The sequence below is a fragment of the Triticum dicoccoides genome, chromosome 6A (assembly GCF_002162155.2).
Source record: "Triticum dicoccoides isolate Atlit2015 ecotype Zavitan chromosome 6A, WEW_v2.0, whole genome shotgun sequence".
Lineage (NCBI taxonomy): Eukaryota > Viridiplantae > Streptophyta > Magnoliopsida > Poales > Poaceae > Triticum > Triticum dicoccoides.
The window spans coordinates 29,128,628-29,152,304 of record NC_041390.1 but is presented as its reverse complement, the minus strand read 5'-3'; the positions used below and the strand labels follow the sequence as shown (position 1 = coordinate 29,152,304).

The 23,677-nt window shown below is 41.2% G+C and overlaps 1 protein-coding gene across 1 annotated transcript; it reads left to right on the top strand.

Annotated features, from left to right (window-relative positions):
* Positions 1–1,924: 1,924 nt before the first annotated feature.
* LOC119315547 (protein trichome birefringence-like 12) lies at positions 1,925–6,235 on the top strand. The gene is made up of 4 exons (XM_037590124.1): positions 1,925–2,517; positions 5,132–5,269; positions 5,620–5,866; positions 5,948–6,235. Exons 1-4 carry the CDS (start codon positions 1,925–1,927, stop codon positions 6,233–6,235), a joined length of 1,266 nt encoding a protein of 421 aa, XP_037446021.1.
* The last annotated feature ends 17,442 nt before the right edge of the window (positions 6,236–23,677 follow it).

Below are 23,677 nucleotides of genomic sequence, written 5' to 3'. Positions count from 1 at the left end.
GCCGGCGACCGGCCACGAAGGAGCCCCCAAGCTCCTCTGCACGGGCGACAAAGTCACCCACCGAGCACCCCGCACGGGGCCTCGGCGAACCACCACCATCACTTACCGCACTGCTTACCTCCTCGTCGTCGCCGTTGGAGTCGACCCCCTCCAGAGCCCAGAACCTGCTGTCGGAGAGGGACGGGGCGAGGGGCCGCGCCCTAGACGGCGCGCTCCACCGCGCGCACCCCTGAGCAGGCCGCACCGCCGTCCAGCCATCCGCCTCCGCCGCAGGGCCACGAGCAACGTCGCCCGCGGAATCGCCCCCCGAGTCGCCAGACCGAAACGCCATCTCCAGAAGATTCGGCCAAGTCATGACTCATGATCGACAGGGAGCACACATGGATGCTACAACCGGCGACCACGGGTGCTGGAACCGGCGAAGTTGGTTGCTGGAAACGGCGACCACGTTTGCTGCCAACGGCGTCGCAAGCGCCATGAGATGCTGCAACCAGCCGCCGCAATTCCTGTGACCGGTGTCTTCGTTTGCAGGAACCAGCTTTCTTCGTCGGTGGTGACCACGGCAACCGTGGGACGACATTGTTGCCTCTCCTTTTTTTGCCGAAATTAACGGCGAGGCTGGACCCGTTGCTGGAAAAGGCTTCAACCTCCCATCGGCAATGCTGGAACCGATGTTAGGTGAAGCCGCGACCAACACCGACGGTAAACTGTCAAGGGCGGCACTGCAAAATACCGGTGGTAAACGAGCTGCTACCAATGGCGCCATATGCTGCAACCGGCTGAGCATAGAGCTGCTACCGAAGAAGTTGAAAGATGGAACTGGATTAATCAAAAAGTTGGAACCTACATGAATGTTGGAACCAGAGACCAAAAATGCTTGTACCGTCGTATGTTTTTGCTAGAACCATAGGTTGGGGGTTGCGAGCGCACATGTCTCTGGCGATGCTGCAACAGAGGTTGGGGAAGCAGTTCTCGCGGCCGGCGGCCCCCATGGGGCTACCATGGATGCAACATGGGAGCGGGACAAAAAACTGTTGCGTCGGCGGTTTTTTTCTGCGATTTGGCGATGGCGAGTGCCGGCGGCGAGCATCAGCGGCAAACGTCAACGGCGAGGCAAAACGGGCAGGGCAGGAACGCGAGCTTCGATGGGGGAGAGACGACCGAGAGGGAGGAAGACAACGCACCATGCGGGGGATCGAAGTGTTGGATGCTGCCAAATTGGACGCACGCGCGGTGACCGCCCAAATTTGGGCCGGTTGACTGGCACCTATCACTGGTCATATAAAGGGCAGTGCTCCTGCCAATACTTTGGAAAAACGATAAACATAATTTGGGAGCAAATCATGGATATTGTCCATGTGTGAGCATATCAATGGATTGGAAATCATGGTAATATAATGCAGGTGGAAAAGAGACCAATCAAACTATTAAAGTGAATTGAACTGTGGCGCAGAATTAAACAGAATTTTGAGAGCAGATAAACGATGTCGTCAATCTGTGAGCCTATCACTAAACAGAAACCATTGTGAGATTAACTAAACTAAATTGAACTAAAGTGAACTATGAGCTGTATCACTAGATTAAAATCATTGTAATATATAATGCATGAAGCAAAAGAGATCAACTAAATTGAACGGAGGTGAACTATGGCCCAGAACTAAACACATAATATTACAGAATGGAAATTGTTCCGGTTTGGATCTCTCAATTTATTAGAGATAATAAAGCTATTAAAACATATTAAAGCTATTAAAAACTTACATAATTTTTGTGGAAAGCTATTAAAACCTTATGCAAAAAGAAAATAAAGCTATTAAAACCTCACATAAATTCTATGGAAAGCTATTAAAACCTTACGCAAAATTAACTCATGTAAAGGAAAACAAAAAATGAAACAAATTTCTTCTCCCTCATGCGTCCGATAATGGATACTTCTCTCGTGAAAGCTCTTCCCTTCTCATCCGCCTGGCTGCCGGGGGATCGCTGGCCGGAGACGTGCCTCCGCCTGCCTCTGCTGCTGCTACTCCTCCCAGTAACTCTCATTATCCTTCTCCTCTTCTTCCCCTCCTCCGCACCACTGCCCCCGCCGCACCCCAACATCCCCTGCGGCGCCGCCCCGGCCGACGCCACCGCCGGACGCTGGGTCCAGACCCCGTCTCCCCCGCCGCCTGCCCTCTACAACCAGTCCTGCCCCTTCCACCGCATCAGCTGGAACTGCCTCCGCAACGGCCGTCCCCCAGTCTCCGCGCTCTCCTGGGCCCCCTCCCGCTGCGGCTCCGGCGCCGTCGTCCCGAGGGTCGACCCCGCCTCGTTCCTCGCGGCGGCCAGAGGGCGCCGGATCGGGTTCATGGGGGACTCGCTGTCGGAGGACATGGCCATCGCGCTGCTCTGCACGCTCTGGTCGGGCGACGCCGGCGTGCGGCAGTGGAAGCGGCGCGGCGCGTGGCAGGGCGGTCACTTCCCCCGAGAGGACGTCGTCGTCGGCTACCACCGCGCCGTGCTCCTCGCCAAGTACACGTGAGTCCTAGTACTACCGTGTCTGCTAAGTGCTGGGAGGGGAAGTTTGGTTCCTCGGTACATATGCACCCTATATGAAAAAAATAGTAATTCAACAAAAAGTCAAAAGAATTTGAAAATATTTTTGAAATAAACTTTATCTTTCATTGTACTAGTGAGAAAAGTTGCACAAAAAAAATGCCTCTTTGACTTCTTTTCAAAAAAGAAATTTTTTTGGTCAAAATAGCATGAATAGTGACCTATAATAGCAAATAATTTTTGTCTTTTTCGTTGTGAAGTCAACGTTGGTTCTTTTTGTGTGAAAATTTCTATACTAGTGCACAAGTAAATCAAGTTTAATCTAAAAATACTTTTAAATTATTTTGACTTTTTGTTTAATTATTCAAAAAAATCCATATAAGGTGTATATACATGCGAGAGCCAAAGGGTATTTTCTGTAAGTGTTGCTCCTACTTTAGAGTCATACTCCCTCCATCCCAAAATAAGTGACTCAAGTTTATACTAACTACCTTATTTTGGGACGGAGGGAGTACTTCGAAATTTGCATGCACACCGATCACTCGCAACTGCATGTCCACCAGTCCCACACCCATGGGTTTGTGCGCAACTACATGTTCATCGGCCACACGCAAATGTGCATTGGGCATGTTGGGCATGTACATCAGTCTGAACACTTGCAGTCTGTAATGATGATCCACGTCATCTATAGATAGTAGTAAAAACATCATCTACAATAGTCTGCTCTTTTGCTATATGTAGCACGTCGTTCGTGTGCAGGCTGCTGCATGCGAACCTCCATCATCGTGTGCTTCTTGGCCAGAACGTGGGCAGACTGCTGCATGGAAACGGCAAATTAACGACCCCTGAGCGTACAACGGGGACGAGGCTATCGGTAGGTAGCGAGACTGTTGGGATATCGACCGTCTTCAGAATTAACGACACCTTCCTTCTCTCTCCTAGCTCTCTCTCCTCCACGTAATGAAAAATCTGAGGTGGCATACATTACAGACGGCTGATTAGATGCTATTGTACATGCCCTATGCAACTGCATGTCCACCGAACGGGCGCAGCTGCAGTTGCACACAACTGCATGTCCACCTGCCATCGCAATTGCAGCTGCAAGCAGCTGGCTACACGTAACTACATTTATGTTTTTAAAAATAAAATATAAATATCAAGAAAGAAAAAATAAGATGAGAAAAAAAATAAAAGTGAAACAATAGAGGAAAAAAACTAAAAATATATGCCATAGAATTATTTGGTGTCCATAGCTGCTTATAGGAATTCAATTTTCTTGGTTTAATTGTTTGTGATATGTATGTAAAATAGAGGATCCTCGGTGCATCACCGGCAGTTACTGTAATGTGAGATGTCGAAGCATGAGTAAACTATATGTAGTTTTGGGATATTCTCAGGAAATAATTCGGGTGATGCATATTTTTTAGGAAAGTAGTGGTTGAACCCCAACTCAGTGTACCCACGGTGCACCCACGCAAAAAAAAATACCAAAACATTTTGAAAAAATCTGAAATTTTATGAAAATGATCACCAAAAAATGTTAGAGAGGCTTGCCAAATTTGGTGGTCAAATGACATCTGAGAAGAATTGTACAAAAAAACAAAATTACAAAATTTTGGTCAAACAGTGCACGTACATTTTGAGTAATTTTGACTTTTTTGTATAGAGCTCCTCAGATGTCATTTGACCATGAAAATTTGCAAGCCTCTCTAACATTTGTTGATGATCTTTCCCACAAAGTTTCAGATTTTTTCAAATGTTTTGGTATGTTTTCTTACGTGGGTGCACCAAGGGTGGGTGTAGAAAAACCACTTTCATATTTTTTACCCTCTAGAAATCTGGATGAGTTGCACTTTTAGTTATTTTGGTTTGGATGATCTGTGCCTGGCTTCATGAATCATGATCATTGGTGGGTAAAGGACTGAAACTTAACTGAAATGTTGGTTCCACTCTCTGTGAAATCAGGAATTATTCCGTAGCAAATGGTGTTGTGACGCTGCATTGTTAATCTCTGCAGTGGTCGAGTACAATTCTGTAGTGTTGTCTGCTGATCAGTGAATTCTGGCGCTATTGCTTTCGTTTTTATTTTAGGTTGCAACACATGCTTTTGTTTTGTTTTGTTTTTTCTCTGAGATCTACACCCACGAAAATAGTTTGTGGACACAGAAGTATATTAATGAGTAAGAATACCTTTTTTGCCATTTCTACATTTTGATGAAGAAACTGAGATCTACCTATAGAAACATCGAAGCATTTTTATTGTCTGGCACATGGTTAGCTTTCATGATTTCGAAGTACATTTTATTATTTCGTCCTACTTTGATTGCGTGTGTTATTTTATATATCCATATGTTAAAAGATGCACGAACAGTTTCGTCACTTTCCTGATGTATAAACTTCAATAATGTGGACGTTGATGCCGATAATTTAGAAGCTCATACTTGTTAGACTTAAGCAGATAGCATCTGACATTTCAACTGCAATACTGCATGCATTTGTGCTTTTAGACACAACAGAAGTGTATCCTTACTTTTATACTTTTATTATACTTCCATAAAACTCACATGGCGATAACTAATGATACGATTATACGAAGGTGGCAGCCTCTAGAGAATTTTGAACCTCGGAAGGACGGAATAAAGGGAACCTACAGAGTTGATGTCGACATTCCTGCTGACGATTGGATAAATATCACCAAGTTTTATGACGTGCTCATTTTCAACACTGGACACTGGTAAGTGGTTAAGTTATTTACTCTATGCTTTTGTTATTTTCTTCCCCTCTTTTATGTGCAGGTAGGATAGGGTGAAATTTTGTTTCTCTAATTTCGTTCAAGGGCTACTGAGATTGCTCATGAGTTTTGTTTGAATCGAATTTTAACACTGCATATTCTCTATGTTGGAGTCACTTGGAGACTGAGCCGTTTGTGCCTAGAAAAAGCTTCATTTCAGTCTTGAAATGTTATTTATTATGTGACATAATAACCCTGAGTTAAAAAGTGCCTAGTGATGTGTACTGAACTACATTTACTTTATCATGTGAAAGCTATATTTGCAGTTTGGTCATTGATTGTCTCTCTATCAGGTGGGGTTCGTATAAATTCCCAAAAGAGACCCCCCTTGTTTTCTACCGAGGAAAACTAATTGAGCCTCCACTTAGCATCTTTGATGGGCTGAAGGTAGCCCTCAAAAGTATGGGCTCCTACATCAAAAGGGAGGTCCCAAGTAAAACCCTGAAGCTGTGGCGCACACAGTCACCCAGGCACTTTGATGGAGGCGATTGGAATCACAACGGCAGCTGTGTCTCTAACAGGCTCCTACAACAAAATGAGGTACCATTCGAGGGCCAAGCTTTTCATGATCTAACGTTTTCCTCAAATTTTCGTTTCATGACCCCCGAAAATCCTGTGCAGCTCGATTCCTGGTTTGATCCAAGGTTCAGGGGAGTGAACAAAGACGCGAGACTAGTGAACTCATTGCTCCAGGAAGCGCTAGTTGAGACGGACATCCAGCTGCTCAACCTGACCTACATGAGCGAGTTCCGCGCCGACGCCCATCCGGCTGTCTGGCTCGAGAAGAAGGATGAGGTGGTAGTCTGGAGGCAGGACTGCATGCACTGGTGCCTGCCCGGCGTACCGGACACGTGGGTCGACATCTTGGCAGCACGGATCTTGCACTACTTCAAGCAGGGCAAAGGTTGATGCCGCGTCACATCGAGGCTCGGATTATTATCATGACTGCCCCGTGGATGCTCTGTTGTCACCAAGGACATGCTGAGCTTGGTGGTTGGAACAACATGAACCCAAATGGTCATCCTAAAAGGTAGGGAGAGATGAGATCATTCACCGGAGGGCGAGCTGACTTTGTCATACCAATTTTGGGGTTTTCCTTTCTATTTTCGAATACCATTTCATGATGATCTCTTGTATACTTCATTCATCATAAATATAAAGCGCTGTCGCTTCCCAAAAATTATCTTCCGCCAAGATTTTTATTCTTACACCCGTGGTACACGGACTTGGCATGTGAGAACACCAAATCAATTCCCACAACGTGCTTTCAACACTGTAAACTTGGCTTTCAAGAGCACACAGTCCAAATTTACAGCAGTGAAAGCACGATATAAAAGTGCTCTCGCCTGCCAAGTTTATGTACCACGCGCTGTTTACTCTTATATTTCACATTTTAGGCACTTTGCATTAATTTTAGATTTTTACTTCACTCTGTTTAACTGATTCATAATATGCTTCAGAAAGGAAGGACAAGAATTAAAATCAACAAATCATAAGTTATCCTAAATGATAACGTCCACCCGGGTGGCATGAAGCAATTTCGCCCACATATTTTTTGATGGCAACTGTAGTTATAAGAGGATGACAACTTTAATTGTGAAGCATGACAACTTTCTGTATGGACGACAAGTTTTAGTTTTTTGAAAAAAAAATTATGGCAACTTTAGTGTAAAAAACGTGTGGGCAATATTACTACATGCCACACGTGTGACAGTTATCGGCGTCCTAAGTTATAGGACTCTGGTAAATGCCAAACGTGTGGGCTGAATGAGGTCGGGCCACAGGCCCTTCTAGCCACGTCAGTCTTTTTATTTTTTTTAAACATGCATGCAAATAAGGACAAAAACAGGTGATGTTAGCGAGAATCTTTTGGGTTTTCAAAATTTAAAATGTCTTATCTCTTAAATAAAAATTGGATTGAAAATCTATTTTCATCATTAAATCCGTCGCAACGAGGACTTCAAAACTAGATCTCATATCGATATGTTTCGATAATATTTTTTTGGCGGTTAAAAGTAGCCGTGTCTATTGCAAATAAATTGTCATAGTGGTTACATTGAAGTTGCCATGACATGTTTCAACTAATTTTACTTCTACGTTTAAAGTAAATTTTGGCATGTTATAAAAAAGGGAATTAAGAAAATTAAACTTGCTACGGTGAATTACTAAAATTTGCCAAGATCTATGAAATAATTTTGACATGGTTCATAATTAAAAAGAATTTCATCGTCAATTATTTTAAAAATGTACGGTTAATGACTCAAATTTGCCATGAACTAGAAATTAAAATTGCTATCATGAATTATTTAAATTTGCCATGATACATGCACTAAAATTTGCCATGGTTCATACAAAAAATAGTTTCCATGGTTAAAATACTAGAATTGCCATGGTCAAAATACTAAAATTGCCATCATGAGTTACTAAAAATTGCCATGATCCATGAATTAAAATTGCCGTGGTTAACTACTAAAATCGCCATGGTCAATTAATAAAATTTACAGTGAAAAGTAGTTGAAATATAATGGTAGTTTCAAATCTAGAAGAAAAAAATAGATGAAACATATCATGACAACTTTAGTGTAACACTATGGCAACTTCAGTGTAACATCATGGCCACTTTTTGTAAAAAAAAGTGGAAACATATCAATGTCGGATCTAGTTTTGAAGATCTCGTCAAGACAGATTTAATGATAAAAACAGATTTTTACTCGAATTATTTATTTAAGAGATAAAATATTTTTAAGTTCGAAAGCCAAAAATATTCCGCTGATGTCATTTGTTTGATGTTGCAAAATGGATGGTAATGAAGGCGTTTGAACCATGTTGCTTCGTGCCACACGTGTGATACTTATCATTTGGAAAGTTATAATGATGGCGCTCCCTGTCCGAGTTACACGAAAAACGGGTGAATCTGTTAAAACAAACTAAAGATAGTGGCATGGCAGGCATTGATCATGCCAAATAATTTCACAAGTTTTATCCAGACATTGAAAACTTGTCCTGAATAGTATGGGCTATGTTCAAAGCCCAGTTAGAATAAGCACAATATTCGTCGTCATTTTACACAACACTAGTAATCATTGCTTGATTTGTTTGTCATACATGAATGTAAAAGAGAGGATCCTTGATAAACTAGGGACGGTTAATGTGACAGGGGATGTCGCAAAATGAGTGCAATACTAGTAGTTTTGCGATATTCTTGGAAGATGATTTGGGCGATGCATTTTTTTACCTTTAGAAATCTGGATTAGTAGCAGGTATAATTATTTGGTTTGGAAGAGTTGTGCTTGGCTTTAGGAATCATGATCATTGTTGTGTGAGTGACTGAAACTTAACTGTAATTGAGTTCTGCTCTCTTTGAAAGATCAGGAATCATTCTGTACCAAATGGTGTTGTGTGCTGCATGGTTAACCTCTTGTCACAACCCGTTGCCACGGTGATCGCCGGACGTGAGAAGAGGAAGATAAGGCACTTTTGGATAGTGGTCAGCGGAGAGGTAGGGTATCCAACAACTATAATCGTTCCTCAACAACAGCTTGAAACATCCAATAGGATCACATGCCATTCCATCAGGTTTGGAGTTGTTGCACAGATGGAAGTAGCAAGTAGAGTCATCTGCTTCTGGATTCTCGATCGTACATCGCCAAGCAAATAGAGAAATGCAAGCCACCTGTGTGCCACTGTAGACTGTACCCAACTGCCTACATCATCTCAGGGGGTTCATACCCGGCAAATTGAAAAAAAGGGGAACTGATGAATGGATTCTTTGCTGGGGTGATACTGATTTCAAACCGAAGAAGTTTTACAACTTCATGTTCAGAAATGTATTGGCTCCACAATGCATCACCTCCGTTTGGAAAACAAAATGTATCATGAGACATAAAGTGTTTGCATGGTTGATGTTGCATGATAGGGTCAATACAAGGGATATGCTTCTAAGAAGGCATTTTGATATTGGAGAAGATCACAATTGTCCAATGTGCAACATGGAGGTACTAGAAACAAATGCACATCTATTCTATGAGTGTCCTTTTGTTGCAAAGTGTTGAGGAGTTGTGGGCATTGATTGGGATAATCACCTAGACATGCAACACAAATATGAGAGAGCTAAAGCAAGCTAGCAGGGACCTCTGTTCAAAGAGATAACCATACTGACCTCCTGGAATATTTGGAAGCAACACAATAGAGAGGTATTTGATGAAGAGACGGCCACCCACGCTGAGTGGCTAAGGAAACTCAAGGAAGACTTTGTGATATTAGGTTACATGATCAACCCTCAAAAATTAACCTTTTAGAAGGTTTTAGCATTTCTTTGACTATCTAATCTCCTGCTTTACTTACTATATTCTTGTAAAGCTATGTAAAACAACCATTTCTCAATTGTTAACCATTGGTTAACATTTAAATAAATAAATAGCAACAGTAGGAGTCTCTCCTGCTGTTTTCATTGGTCAAAAAAATTGAAAAATAGGGCCAGCTGGATCCCAAAGGAGTTGCTGGTACATGACCACACTTTCGGTTCTTGCAACATGCTTCTGCACACGAGTTTTGTTTAGCTGGTAAAGATTATATTTAGAGAATAAACCGGTGCACTTCAGAAAGATTATGTATCAAAAATGTCTTGGATTAGTTCCGGTGTTGCTGAGCATGTAGAATCACCGGTAGAGGTACATTCAAACCTGAGGGGGCGCTGCACCCCCCCATAGAAAAATTACCAAAGGAAATTTTTTAGGGGCCTAAATTTAGTAAACTGCAGTCTGCTACCTCTTGAGCACTGCATTGGTTTTCCCTTGAAGAGGAAAGGATGATGCAGCAAAGTAGCATAAGTATTTTCCTCAGTTTTTGAGAACCAAGGTATCAATCCAGTAGCAGATCTCGCTCAAGTCCCACGCACCTACACAAACAAATAAGAACATCACAACCAACGCGATAAAGGGGTTGTCAAGCCCTTCTCGGTCACTTACGAGAGTGAGATCTCATAAATATAATAAGATAATATTTTTGGTATTTTTATGATAAAGAGAAATAAATATGCAAAGTAAAATAAAGGGCAAAAGAAATAACTAAGTATTGAAAGATTAATATGATGAAAGATAGACCCCGGGCCATAGGTTTCACTAGTGGCTTCTCTCAAGAGCATAAGTGTTACGGTGGGTAAACGAATTACTGTCGAGCAATTGATAGAATTGAGCATAGTTATGAGAATATCTAGGTATGATCATGTATATAGGCATCACGCCCGAGACAAGTAGACCGAAACGATTCTGCATCTACTACTATTACTCCACACATCGACCGCTATCCAGCATGCATCTAGAGTATTAAGTTCATAAGAACAGAGTAATGCTTTAAGGAAGATGACATGATGTAGAGGGATAAACTCATGCAATATGATATAAACCCCATCTTTTTATCCTCGATGGCAACAATACAATACGTGTCGGTTCCCTTCTGTCACTGGGATCGAGCACCGCAAGATTGAACCCAAAGCTAAGCACTTCTCCCATTGCAAGAAAGATCAATCTAGTAGGCCAAACCAAACTGATAATATGAAGAGACTTGCAAAGATAAACCAATTATACATAAAAGAATTCAGAGGAGAATCAAATATTGTTCATAAATAATCTGGATCATAAACCCACAATTCATCGGATCTCGACAAACACACGGCAAAAGAAGATTACATCGAATAGATCTCCAAGAGAATCGAGGAGAACTTTGCATTGAGATCCAAAGAGAGAGAAGAAGCCATCTAGCTAATAACTATGGACCCGTAGGTCTGAAGTAAACTACTCACACATCACCAGAGAGGCCATGGAGTTGATGTAGAGGCCCTCCGTGATTAGTGCCCCCTCTGGCGGAGCTCCGAAAAAGGACCCAAGATGGGATTTCTTGAGTACAGAAGGTTGCGGCGGTGGAATTAGGTTTTCGTGGTGCTCCTGGATGTTTGGAGGGTACGTTGATATATATAGGAGGAAGAAGTACGTCGGTGGAGCAACGGAGGGCCCACGAGGGTGGAGGGCGCGCCCAGGAGGGTAGGCGCGCCCCCTGCCTCGTGCCTTCCTCCCTTGTTTCTTGACGGCCACTCCAAGTGTCCTGGATCACGTTTGTTGAGAAAATCACGTTCCCGAAGGTTTCATTCCGTTTGGACTCCATTTGATATTCCTTTTCTTTGAAACCCTAAAATAGGCAAAAACAGCAATTTGGGCTGGGCCTCCGGTTAGTAAGTCAGTCCCAAAAATGATATAAAAGTGTAAAATAAAGCCCATTGACATCCAAAATAGATAATATAATACATGGAGTAATCAAAAATTATAGATACGTTGGAGACGTATCAAGCATCCTTAGGCTTAATTCCTGCTTGTCCTCGAGTAGGTAAATGATAAAAGAAGAATTTTTGATGTGGAATGCTTTCTAACATATTTCTCAATATATTTTTTTCTTTATTGTGGCATGAATATTTAGATCCGAAAGATTCAAGATAAGAGTTTAATATTGACATAAAAATAATAATACTTCAAGCATACTAACTAAGCAATTATATATTCTCAAAATAAAATGGCCAAAGAAAGTTATCCCTACAAAATCATATAGTCTGGCTAGGCTCTATCTTCACCACACAAAATATTTAAATCATGCACAACCCCGATGACAAGCCAGACAATTGTTTCATACTTTTGATGTTCTCAAACTTTTTCAATCTTCACGCAATATATGAGCGTGAGCCATGGATATATCACTATGGTGGAATAGAATGGTGGTTGTGGAGAAGACAAAAAGGAGAAGATAGTCATACATCAATGATATGTCTCCAACGTATCTATAATTTTTGATTGCTCCATGCTATATTATCTACTGTTTTGGGCAATATAGGGCTTTATTATCCACTTTTATATTATTTTTGGGACTAACCTATTAACCGAAGGCCTAGCCAAGATTTGCTGTTTTATGCCTATTTCAGTGTTTTGAAGAAAAGGAATATCAGACGGAGTCGAAACGAAACGAAATCAAGTGGAGAAGTTATTTTTGGAAGGAAAAACACCTGATGGACTTGGACCCCACGTCAGAAGATACGGGAGCTGCCCATGAGGGTGGGGGGTGCACCCCCGCTAGGGCGCGCCCCCTGCCTCGTGGGGCCCCCGTGGCTCCCCTGACGTGCTCCTTCTGCCTATATAACTCCATATACACTAAAAGTTCCAGAAAAAAATAGATCGGGAGTTCCGCCACCAGAAGCCTCCGTAGCCACCGAAAACCAATCTAGACCCGTTCTGGCACCCTGCCGGAGGGGCCAATCCCTCTCCGGTGGCCATCTTCATCATCCCGGTGCTCTCCATGACGAGGAGGGAGTAGTTCTCCGTCGGGGCTGAGGGTATGTACCAGTAGTTATGTGTTTGAGCTCTCTCTCTCTCTCGTGTTCTTGAGGTGATACGATCTTGATGTATCGCGAGCTTTGCTATTATAGTTGGATCTTATGTTTCTCCTCCCCCTCTTCTCTCTTGTAATGAATTGAGTTTTCCCCTTGAAGTAATCTTATCGGATTGAGTCTTTAAAGACTTGAGAACACTTGATGTATGTCTTGCCGTGGATATCTGTGGTGACAATGGGATACCACGTGCCACTTGATGTATGTCTTGGTGACCAACTTGCGGGTTTCCTGACATTGGGAACCTATGCATAGGGGTTGGCACACGTTTTTGTCGTGATTCTCTGGTAGAACTTTGGGGCACTCTTTGAGGTCCTTTGTCTTGGTTGAATAGATGAATCTGAGATTGTGTGATGCATATCGTATAATCATGCCCACGGATACTTGAGGTGACATTGGAGTATCTAGGTGACATTAGGGTTTTGGTTGATTTGTATCTTAAGGTGTTATTCTAGTACGGACTCTAGGGCTGTTTGTGACACTTATAGGAATAGCCCAACGGATTGATTGGAAAGAATAACTTTGAGGTGGTTCCGTACCCTACCATAATCTCTTCGTTTGTTCTCCGCTATTAGTGACTTTGGAGTGACTCTTTGTTGCATGTTGAGGGATAGTTATGTGATCCAATTATGTTAGTATTGTTGAGGGGACTTACACTGGTGAAAGTATGAACCCTAGGCCTTGTTTCCACACATTGCAATACCGTTTACGCTCACTTTTATCACTTGCTACCTTTCTGTTTTTATTATTTCAGATTACAAAGAACTATTATCTACTATCCATATTGCACTTGCATCACCATCTCTTCACCGAACTAGTGCACCTATACAATTTACCATTGTATTGGGTGTGTTGGGGACACAAGAGACTCTTTGTTATTTGGTTGCAGGGTTGCTTGAGAGAGACCATCATCATCCTACGCCTCCTACGGATTGATAAACCTTAGGTCATCCACTTGAGGGAAATTTGCTACTGTCCTACAAATCTCTACACTTGGAGGCCCAACAACTTCCACAATAAGAAGGTTGTGTAGTAGACATCAAGCTCTTTTCTGGCGCCGTTGCCGGGGAGGTTAGCGCTTGAAGGTATATCTTTAGATCTTGCAATCGAGTTTTTAGTTTCTTGTTTTTATCACTAGTTTAGTTTATAAAAGAAAACTATAAAAAATGGAATTGAGTTTGTCTCATACGCTTCACCTTTTTAATATCTTTCGTGAGTATGATGGAAAGGAAAATTGTGCTCAAGTGCTAGAAGAAGAAATCTATAAAAAATTTGGCACTAAATATTTGAATGATGAGCATGATTGCAATGTTGTTAGTACGAATTCTTTGAATATCCATGATGCTAATGATGATTGCACTAGTTATGATGAAAATACCTCCTATAAACATGTCAATTTTTGTGGAGTAGACTGGGTTTGCAAGTACACACCAAATAGGGAAGATAGATATTGCAAGAGGCATAAGTACTTAGAAACCAAATTGTTGCAAGAAGAGCTAGATGAATGTGCTGAAAATTTAAGATATCTTACCCATACTTGCGAACTTTGCAATGAACATGGTCATTTAAATATCAAATGCAAATTGTTTCATGACCGTATCGTATCCAAAAATTGTGATAATTTGATTACACTTGAGCATCATAAAGAGCTTAGTCTTCTTTTGGGGTATGAGGAAATGAAACGTGTAACTGAGGGTATTCCAAAGTTTTATCTTGATAAATTTCTTCATTTTGATCTAGAGAAAATTTATATGTATTGTGAAGGAAATATGCCCTAGAGGCAATAATAAAGTTATTATTTATTTCCTTATATCATGATAAATGTTTATTATTCATGCTAGAATTGTATTAACCGGAAACATAATACATGTGTGAATACATAGACAAACAGAGTGTCACTAGTATGCCTCTACTTGACTAGCTCGTTAATCAAAGATGGTTATGTTTCCTAACCATGAACAAAAGAGTTGTTATTTGATTAACGGGATCACATCATTAAGTGAATGATCTGATTGACATGACCCATTCCATTAGCTTAGCACCCGATCGTTTAGTATGTTGCTATTGCTTTTTTTGTGACTTATACATGTTCCTATGACTATGAGATTATGCAACTCCCGTTTGCCGGAGGAACACTTTGTGTGCTACCAAACGTCACAACGTAAATGGGTGATTATAAAGGTGCTCTACAGGTGTCTCCAAAGGTAGATGTTGGGTTGGCGTATTTCGAGATTAGGATTTGTCACTTCGATTGTCGGAGAGGTATCTCTGGGCCCTCTCTGTAATGCACATCACATAAGCCTTGCAAGCATTACAACTAATGAGTTAGTTGCGAGATGATGTATTACGAAACGAGTAAATAGACTTGCCAGTGACGAGATTTAACTAGGTATTGGATACCGACGATCGAATCTCGGACAAGTAACATACCGATGACAAAGGGAACAACGTATGTTGTTATGCGGTCTGACTGATAAAGATCTTCCTAGAATATGTAGGAGCCAATATGGGCATCCAGATCCCGCTATTGGTTATTGACCAGAGAGGTGTCTTGGTCATGTCTACATAGTTCTCGAACCCGTAGGGTCCGCACGCTTAACGTTCGTTGATGATATAGTACTATATGAGTTATGTATGTTGGTGACCGAATGTTGTTCAGAGTCCGGGATGAGATCACGGACATGACGAGGAACTCCGGAATGGTCCGGAGGTGAAGTTTGATATATATGATAATAGTGTTTGGTCACCGGAAGGGTTCCGAAAATCACCGGAAGGGGTTCCGGATGTTTCCCGAAATGTTTGGGTACGAGAACACTTTATTTGGGCCAAAGGGGAAAGCCCACAAGGTTTTTGGAAGGCGCAAAAGGAAGTTTTGCGGAGTCCAGGGGCCAGACGCCAGGGTCCCTGGCGTCTGGGTCTAGACGCCGGGAACCCTGGCGTCTGGCCGTGGAGTCCGAGATGGACTCTTGCCTTTCGGGTGAAACCGACTTTGTGGAGGCTTTTACTCCAAGTTTCGACCCCAGGGCTCAAGATATAAATAGAGAGGCAGGGCTAGCACCAAAGACACATCAAGAAACACCAAGCCATGTGCCGGCAACCCTGTCTCCTCTAGTTTATCCTCTGTCATAGTTTTCGTAGTGCTTAGGCGAAGCCCTGCGGAGATTGTTCTTCACCAACACCGTCACCACGCTGTCGTGCTGCCGGAACTCATCTACTACTTCGCCCCTCTTGCTGGATCGAGAAGGCGAGGACGCCACCGAGCTGAACATGTGCAGAACTCGGAGGTGCCGTGCTTTCGGTACTTGGATCGGTCGGACGTGAAGACATACAACTACATCAACCGCGTTGATATAACGCTTCCGCGAACGGTCTACAAGGGTATGTAGACAACACTCTCCCCTCTCGTTGTTATGCATCACCATGATCTTGCGTGTGCGTAGGAATTTTTTTGAAATTACTACGTTCCCCAACATATTGTGCGGTGAATTGCATTGAAAATCCTTATATTGCCAACTACATAAAGAAAAGAAAACAAATATAAGATGAAGAGAATACTAATGAAAGGGGAGAGACTTCACAATATCCTCCTATTATTTCTTATGATGAATGAGGTAACGAGGAGGAGCCTCCTATTCAACCAATCTCATTAATAAGGAGCTCCAAAAAGAGGATTGAACCCACACATGATGTGGTGAAGAAGAAGAAAAGAAAAAGGAAGAGAGGTAAAAAGATATCTCTCCCAAATAATGCTGCTCCTATTACTATTGTGCCTCATGAAAATATAGTTGTGGAAGATAATGATACTTCTTATGATCTTGAAAATCTTTTTGGCACTTGCTTGGAAGAATATGATAATTGCTATACTATTGGTGCTATCTATACTATTAATGATGAGAGTGATTATGCTTATGATATGAAAAGGCCCAAGCTTGGGGATGCTATATTTGATGAAGATGATGTTTTTGAGAATATATTTGCTATAATTAATGTTTATCCCAAGCTTGGGGATGCTACGCTTAATGAAGATGATATTTTTAGTCTCCCAAGTTTTGATATGCAAATTTATAATGATGATAGCATGCCTCCTACTTATGATAATTATTGTGATGATACATATGCTATAAAAAGTAGTGATTATATTTATAAAACTTGTCATGATTATGATTACTCCTTCTCTGAACATTAATCTTTTAATGTGGAACCAATTTATCGTATCCAAGTCTCTTATGAAACTTCCACTATCCTGAATGAGAAGAATTTTGCTTATATGGAGAGTAATAAAATTTCTATGCTTGTAGATCATGAAAAGAATGCTTTAGGTGCTGGTTATATTGTTGAATTCATTTATGATGCTACTAAAAATTATTATGAGCGAGGAATATATGCTTGTAGGAATTGCAATAATATCAAGTTTCCTCTCTATGTGCTTAAAGTTTTGAAGTTATGCTTGTTTTGCCCTCCTATGCTAGTTGATTATTGTTCCCACAAGTTGTTTTCTCACAAAATCCCTATGTATAGGAAGTATGTTAGACTTAAATGTGCTAGTCATATTCTTCATGATGCTCTCTTTATGTTACAATTCTTATCCTTTATGTGAGCATCATTGAAATCATCGTGCCTAGCTAGGGGCATTAAACGATAGCGCTTGTTGGGAGGCAACCCAATTTTATTTTTATTCCATGCTTTTTGTTAATGTTTAGTAATAAATAATTCATCTAGCCTCTGTTTATATGTGGTTTTATGCTTTTAATTAGTGTTTGTTCCAAGTAGAACCGTTGGGAAGACTTGGGGAAAGTCTTTGCGATCATGCTGTAAAAAACAGAAACTTTAGCGCTCACGAGAACTGCTGCCGTTTTTATTAGGAGAGTGCTATTTAGTTAATTATTTTTGCAGATGATTAATAGATAAATTCCTCAGGTCCAGAAATTTATTTGAGAATTTTATGAGTTCCATAAGTATACGTTTGATTCAGATTACTACAGACTATTCTGTTTTTGACAGATTCTGTTTTCATGTGTTGTTTACTTATTTTGATGAATCTATGGCTAGTAAAATAGTTTATAAACCATAGAGAAGTTGGAATACAGTAGATTTTACACCAATATTAATAGAGAATGAGTTCATTACAGTACCTTGAAGTGGTGATTTATTTTCTTATACAAACGGAGCTTACGAGTTTTCTGTTAAGTTTTGTGTTGTGAAGTTTTCAAGTTTTGGGTAAGGATTCGATGGACTATGGAACAAGGAGTGGCAAGAGCCTAAGCTTGGGGATGCCCAAGGCACCCCAAGGTAATATTCAAGGATAGCCAAGAGCCTAAGCTTGGGGATGCCCCGGAAGGCATACCCTCTTTCGTCTTCGTTCATCGGTAACTTTACTTGGAGCTATATTTTTATTCACCACATGATATGTGTTTTGCTTGGAGCATCAATTTATTTTTTTTGCATTTTCTTGATGTTATTTAGACCAATGTTTTGCATATTTTATTTCAATAAAAGTGGCATTAATAGTCTTTACTATGCCTATGTTACAAGTATACATGTTGCTGTTTGAAAACAGAAAGTTTACCGCTGTTGCAATAATTCCCTAGAAAAGTCAGAATGTGATAAAATGTCTAAACCTTTTGCATATTAAGCTCTGATAAATTTAATACAGTGGGAATTTTCCTTCATAATTTTTGGAGCTAGGGAAATATGGATGTTGCAGCATTCTTTACGGACTATCCTGTTTAGGCAGATTGCTGTTTTGTTTGCATTGTTTGCATATGGTTGCTTCTTTAATGATTCTATTTGAGGATAGGACTATTAAATATGCAGAGGCATTTAGTATGCAATGTTGAATAATAATTTTAGTGATTTTCTACAGTAGAGTATCATAAGGTTTTGGCAATGGTTTATACTAACTTATCTCATGAGTCCTTATTGAGTTTTGTGTGGATGAAGCTTTTTGAGATTTAGGGAGACCGTGATATAAGAGGAATTAAGGAGACACAAAAGCTCAAGCTTGGGGATTCCCAAGGCACCCCAAGATAATATTTCAAGAAGTCTCAAGCATCTAAGCTTGGGGATGCCCGGTTGGCATCCCACCTTTCGTCTTCAACAACTATCGGATAGTTTCGGTTGATCCTAAGTTTTTGCTTCTTCACATGATGTTTGCTATTCTTAGATGACATTTTATTTTGTTTTTCTTGCTGTTTGAATAGAATACCAAGATCTGAAATTATTAAATGTTAGAGAGTCTACACATAGTTGCATAATTATTCGACTACTCATCGATCTTCACTTATATCTTTCGGAGTAGTTTGTCATTTGCTCTAGTGCTTCACTTATATCTTTTAGAGCATGGTGGTAGTTTTATTTTGAAGAAATGGATGAACTCTCATGCTTCACTTATATTATTTTGACAGTCTTAAATAGCATGGTAATTTGCTTAAAATCCTAATATGCTAGGTATTCAAGAATAATAAAATTCTCTTATGAGTGTGTTGAATACTAGGAGAAGTTTGATACTTGATAATTGTTTTGAGATATGGAGATGGTGATATTAGAGTCATGCTAGTTGAGTGGTTATGAATTTGAGAAATACTTGTGTTGAAGTTTGTGATTCCCGTAGCATGCACGTATGGTGAACCGTTATGTGATGAAGTCAGAGCATGATTTATTTATTGATTGCCTTCCTTATGAGTGGCGGTTGGGGACGAGCGATGGTCTTTTCCTACCAATCTACCCCCCTAGGAGCATGCATGTAGTACTTTGTTTCGATAACTAATAGATTTTTGCAATAAGTATGTGAGTTCTTTATGACTAATGTTGAGTCCATGGATTATACGCACTCTCACCCTTCCACCATTGCTAGCCTCTCAAGTACGCGCAACTTTCGCCGGTACCATAAACCCACCATATATCTTTCTCAAAACAGCCACCGTACCTACCTATTATGGCATTTCCATAGCCATTCCAAGATATATTGCCATGCAACTTTCCACCATTCCGTTATTATGACACGTTTCATCATTGTCATATTTCTTAGCATGATCATGTAGTTGACATTGTATTTGTGGCAAAGCCATCATTCATAATTCTTTCATACATGTCACTCATGCATCATTGCACATCCCGGTATACCGCCGGAGGCATTCATATAGAGTCATATCTTGTTCTAGTATCGAGTTGTAATTATTGAGTTGTAAGAAAATAAAAGTGTGATGATCATCATCAATAGAGCATTGTCCCAAAAAAAGGCCAAAAAAAGAAAGGCCAAATAAAAAAAGGAAAGCCAAAAAAAGAAAGACCAAATAAAAAAAGGGGCAATGCTACTATCCTTTTTTTCCACACTTGTGCTTCAAAGTAGCACCATGATCTTCATGACAGAGAGTCTCCTATGTTGTCACTTTCATATACTAGTGGGAATCTTTCATTATAGAACTTGGCTTGTATATTCCAATGATGGGCTTCCTCAAAATGCCCTAGGTCTTCGTGAGCAAGCGAGTTGGATGCACACCCACTAGTTTCTTTTGTTGAGCCTTCATACATTTATAGCTCTAGTGCATCTGTTGCATGGCAATCCCTACTCACTCACATTGATATCTATTGATGGGCATCTCCATAGCCCGTTGATACGCCTAGTTGATGTGAGACTATCTTCTCCCTTTTTGTCTTCTCCACAACCACCATTCTATTCCACCTATAGTGCTATGTCCATGGCTCACGCTCATGTATTGCGTGAAGATTGAAAAAGTTTGAGAACATCAAAAGTATGAAACAATTGCTTGGCTTGTCATCGGGGTTGTGCATGATTTAAATATTTTGTGTGGTGAAGATGGAGCATAGCCAGACTATATGATTTTGTAGGGATAGCTTTCTTTGGCCATGTTATTTTGAGAAGACATAATTGCTTAGTTATTATGCTTGAATTATTATTATTTCTATGTCAATATGAACTTTTTTCTTGAATCTTATGGATCTGAATATTCATACCACAATTAAGAAGAATTACATTGAAACTATGCCAAGTAGCATTCCACATCAAAAATTATCTTTTTATCATTTAACTACTCGAGGACGAGCAGGAATTAAGCTTGGGGATGCTTGATACGTCTCCAATGTATCTTTAATTTTTGATTGCTCCATGCTATATTATCTACTGTTTTGGGCAATATTGGGCTTTATTATCCACTTTTATATTATTTTTGGGACTAACCTATTAACCGGAGGCCCAGCCTAGATTTGCTGTTTTATGCCTATTTCAGTGTTTTGAAGAAAAGGAATATCAGACGGAGTCGAAACGGAATGAAATCAACTGGAGAAGTTATTTTTGGAAGGAAACACACCTGATGGACTTGGACCCCACGTCAGAAGATACGGGAGCTGCCCACGAGGGTGGGGGTGCCCCCCCTAGGGCGCGCCCCCTGCCTCATGGGGCCCCCGTGGCTCCCCCGACGTGCTTCTTCTGCCTATATAACTCCATATACCCTAAAACTTCCAGAAAAAAATAGATCGGGAGTTCTGCCGCCAGAAGCCTCCGTAGCCACCGAAAACCAATCTAGACCCGTTCCGGCACCCTGCCGGAGGGGAATCCCTCTCCGGTGGCCATCTTCATCATCCCGACGTTCTCCATGGCGAGGAGGGAGTATTTCTCCCTCGGGGCTGAGGGTATGTACCAGTAGCTATGTGTTTGATCTCTCTCTCTCTCTCATGTTCTTGAGGTGATACGATCTTGATGTATCGCGAGCTTTGCTATTATAGCTGGATCTTATGTTTCTCCTCCCCCTCTTCTCTCTTATAATGAATTGAGTTTTCCCGTTGAAGTAATCTTATCGGATTGAGTCTTTAAAGACTTGAGAACACTTGATGTATGTCTTGCCGTGGATATCTCTGGTGACAAGGGGATACCACGTGCCACTTGATGTATGTCTTGGTGACCAACTTGCGGGTTTCGTGACATTGGGAACCTATGCATAGGGGTTGGCACACGTTTTCGTCGTGATTCTCCAGTAGAACTTTGGGGCACTCTTTGAGGTCCTTTGTGTTGGTTGAATAGATGAATCTGAGATTGTGTGATGCATATCGTATAATCATGCGCACGGATACTTGAGGTGACATTGGAGTATCTAGGTGACATTAGGGTTTTGGTTGATTTGTATCTTAAGGTGTTATTGGAGCAAGCAAGTTGGATGCACACCCACTTAGTATCACCTCAAGGTACTAAGGTGTTATTATAACTACTCCCTCCTCGCCGTGGAGAGCACCAGGATGATGAAGATGGCCACCGGAGAGGGATTCCCCCTCCGGCAGGGTGCCGGAACGGGTCTAGATTGGTTTTCGGTGGCTACAGAGGCTTCTGGCAGCGGAACTCCCGATCTATTGTGCTCCCCGATCGTTTTAGGGTATATGGAGATATATAGGCGGAAGAAGTACGTCGGGGGAGCCATGAGGGGCCCACGAGGGTGGAGGGCGCGCCCAGGGGGTGGGCGCGCCCCCCTGCCTCGTGGCTTCCTTGTTGCTTCCCTTACATGGACTCCAAGTCTCCCGGGTTGGAGGCACTCGTTGTTTCGAGCAAGCCATGGATTGATGCTTGTGGTGGAAGGGGGAGTATAAACTTTACCATTATGTTTGGGACCGCCTATAATGTGTGTAGCATGGAAGATATCGCCATCTCTTGGTTTTTATGTTGACAATGAAAGTATACCGCTCAAAATATTATTCACCTCTGTTTCAAAACCGAGCTCTGGCACCTCTACAAATCCCTGCTTCCCTCTGCGAAGGGCCTATCTATTTACTTTTATGCTGAGTCATCATCCTCTTATTAAAAATCACCAGTTGGAGAGCACCGCTGTCATTTGCATTCATTACTGTTAGTTTACATTGAGTATGACTTGACTGGATCTCTTTTACCATGAATTACAATGTCTAGTCAGTCCTTGGTCTTTAAAGGTGCTCTGCATTTATGTTTTGCAGTCTTAGAAAGGGCTAGCGAGATACCATCTTGTTATATCATTTTGTGATTGTTTTGAGAAAGTGTTGTCATCCGAGTTTTATTATTATGGCTCGCTAGTTGATTATGCTATTGATATGAGTAAACTTGAGACCTATGCGTTATTGCCAATGTGGTTAGTTATAATCTTTGCTGAAAACTTGAATGCTGGCTTTACATATTTACAACAACAAGAGCAAACAGAGTTTGGAAAATTTTTCTTTATCACTTTCAGTTTGTCAACTGAATTGCTTGAGGACAAGCAAAGGTTTAAGCTTGAGGGGTTGATACGTCTCCAATGTATCTACTTTTGAAAACACTTTTGCCCTTGTTTTGGACAAAAGATGTCATGCAAGTTCTTTTCCATAAGCACGTATGACTATATTCGGAATACATGCCTACATTACATCAATGAACTGGAGCTAGTTCTGTGTCACCCTAGGTTATGATTGTTATATGATGAACCGCATCCGGCATAATTCTCCATCACTTATCCATTGCCTACGAGCTTTCCATATATTGTTCTTCGCTTATTTACTTTTCCGTTTCTATTGCTATCATCACTACAAAATACCAAAAACATTACTTTTACTACTTTTACCTTCTGCTACCGTTATCACCACTATCATATTACTTTGCTACTAAACACTTTGTTGCAGATATTAAGTTTCCAGGTGTGGTTGTATTGACAACTGAGCTGCTAATACTTGAGAATACTCTTTGGCTCCCCTTGTGTCGAATCAACAAATTTGGGTTGAATACCCTACCCTCGAAAACTGTTGCGATCCCCTATACTTGTGGGTTTCACTTACCTACACCAAATTTGAGCTCATTTCATTTATCCAATTTCTCTCACTAATTTTCCCAAGTTTCTGTCCCGAGAAGAGCATTGTGAAGGAAGTACCACTTCGGCATGATCAAATGGTATCAATTTTGTACAGTGATTTCCTATGCC

What these genes read in the sequence shown, in the direction of transcription:
- LOC119315547 (XM_037590124.1), top strand. Translation starts at nt 1,925, where the DNA reads ATGGATACTTCTCTCGTGAAAGCTCTTCCCTTCTCATCCGCCTGGCTG. An exon ending in ATTTTCAACACTGGACACTG is followed by an intron (nt 5,270 to 5,619) that starts GTAAGTGGTTAA and finishes TCTCTCTATCAG; the next exon opens with GTGGGGTTCGTATAAATTCC. An exon ending in GGCTCCTACAACAAAATGAG is followed by an intron (nt 5,867 to 5,947) that starts GTACCATTCGAG and finishes AATCCTGTGCAG; the next exon opens with CTCGATTCCTGGTTTGATCC.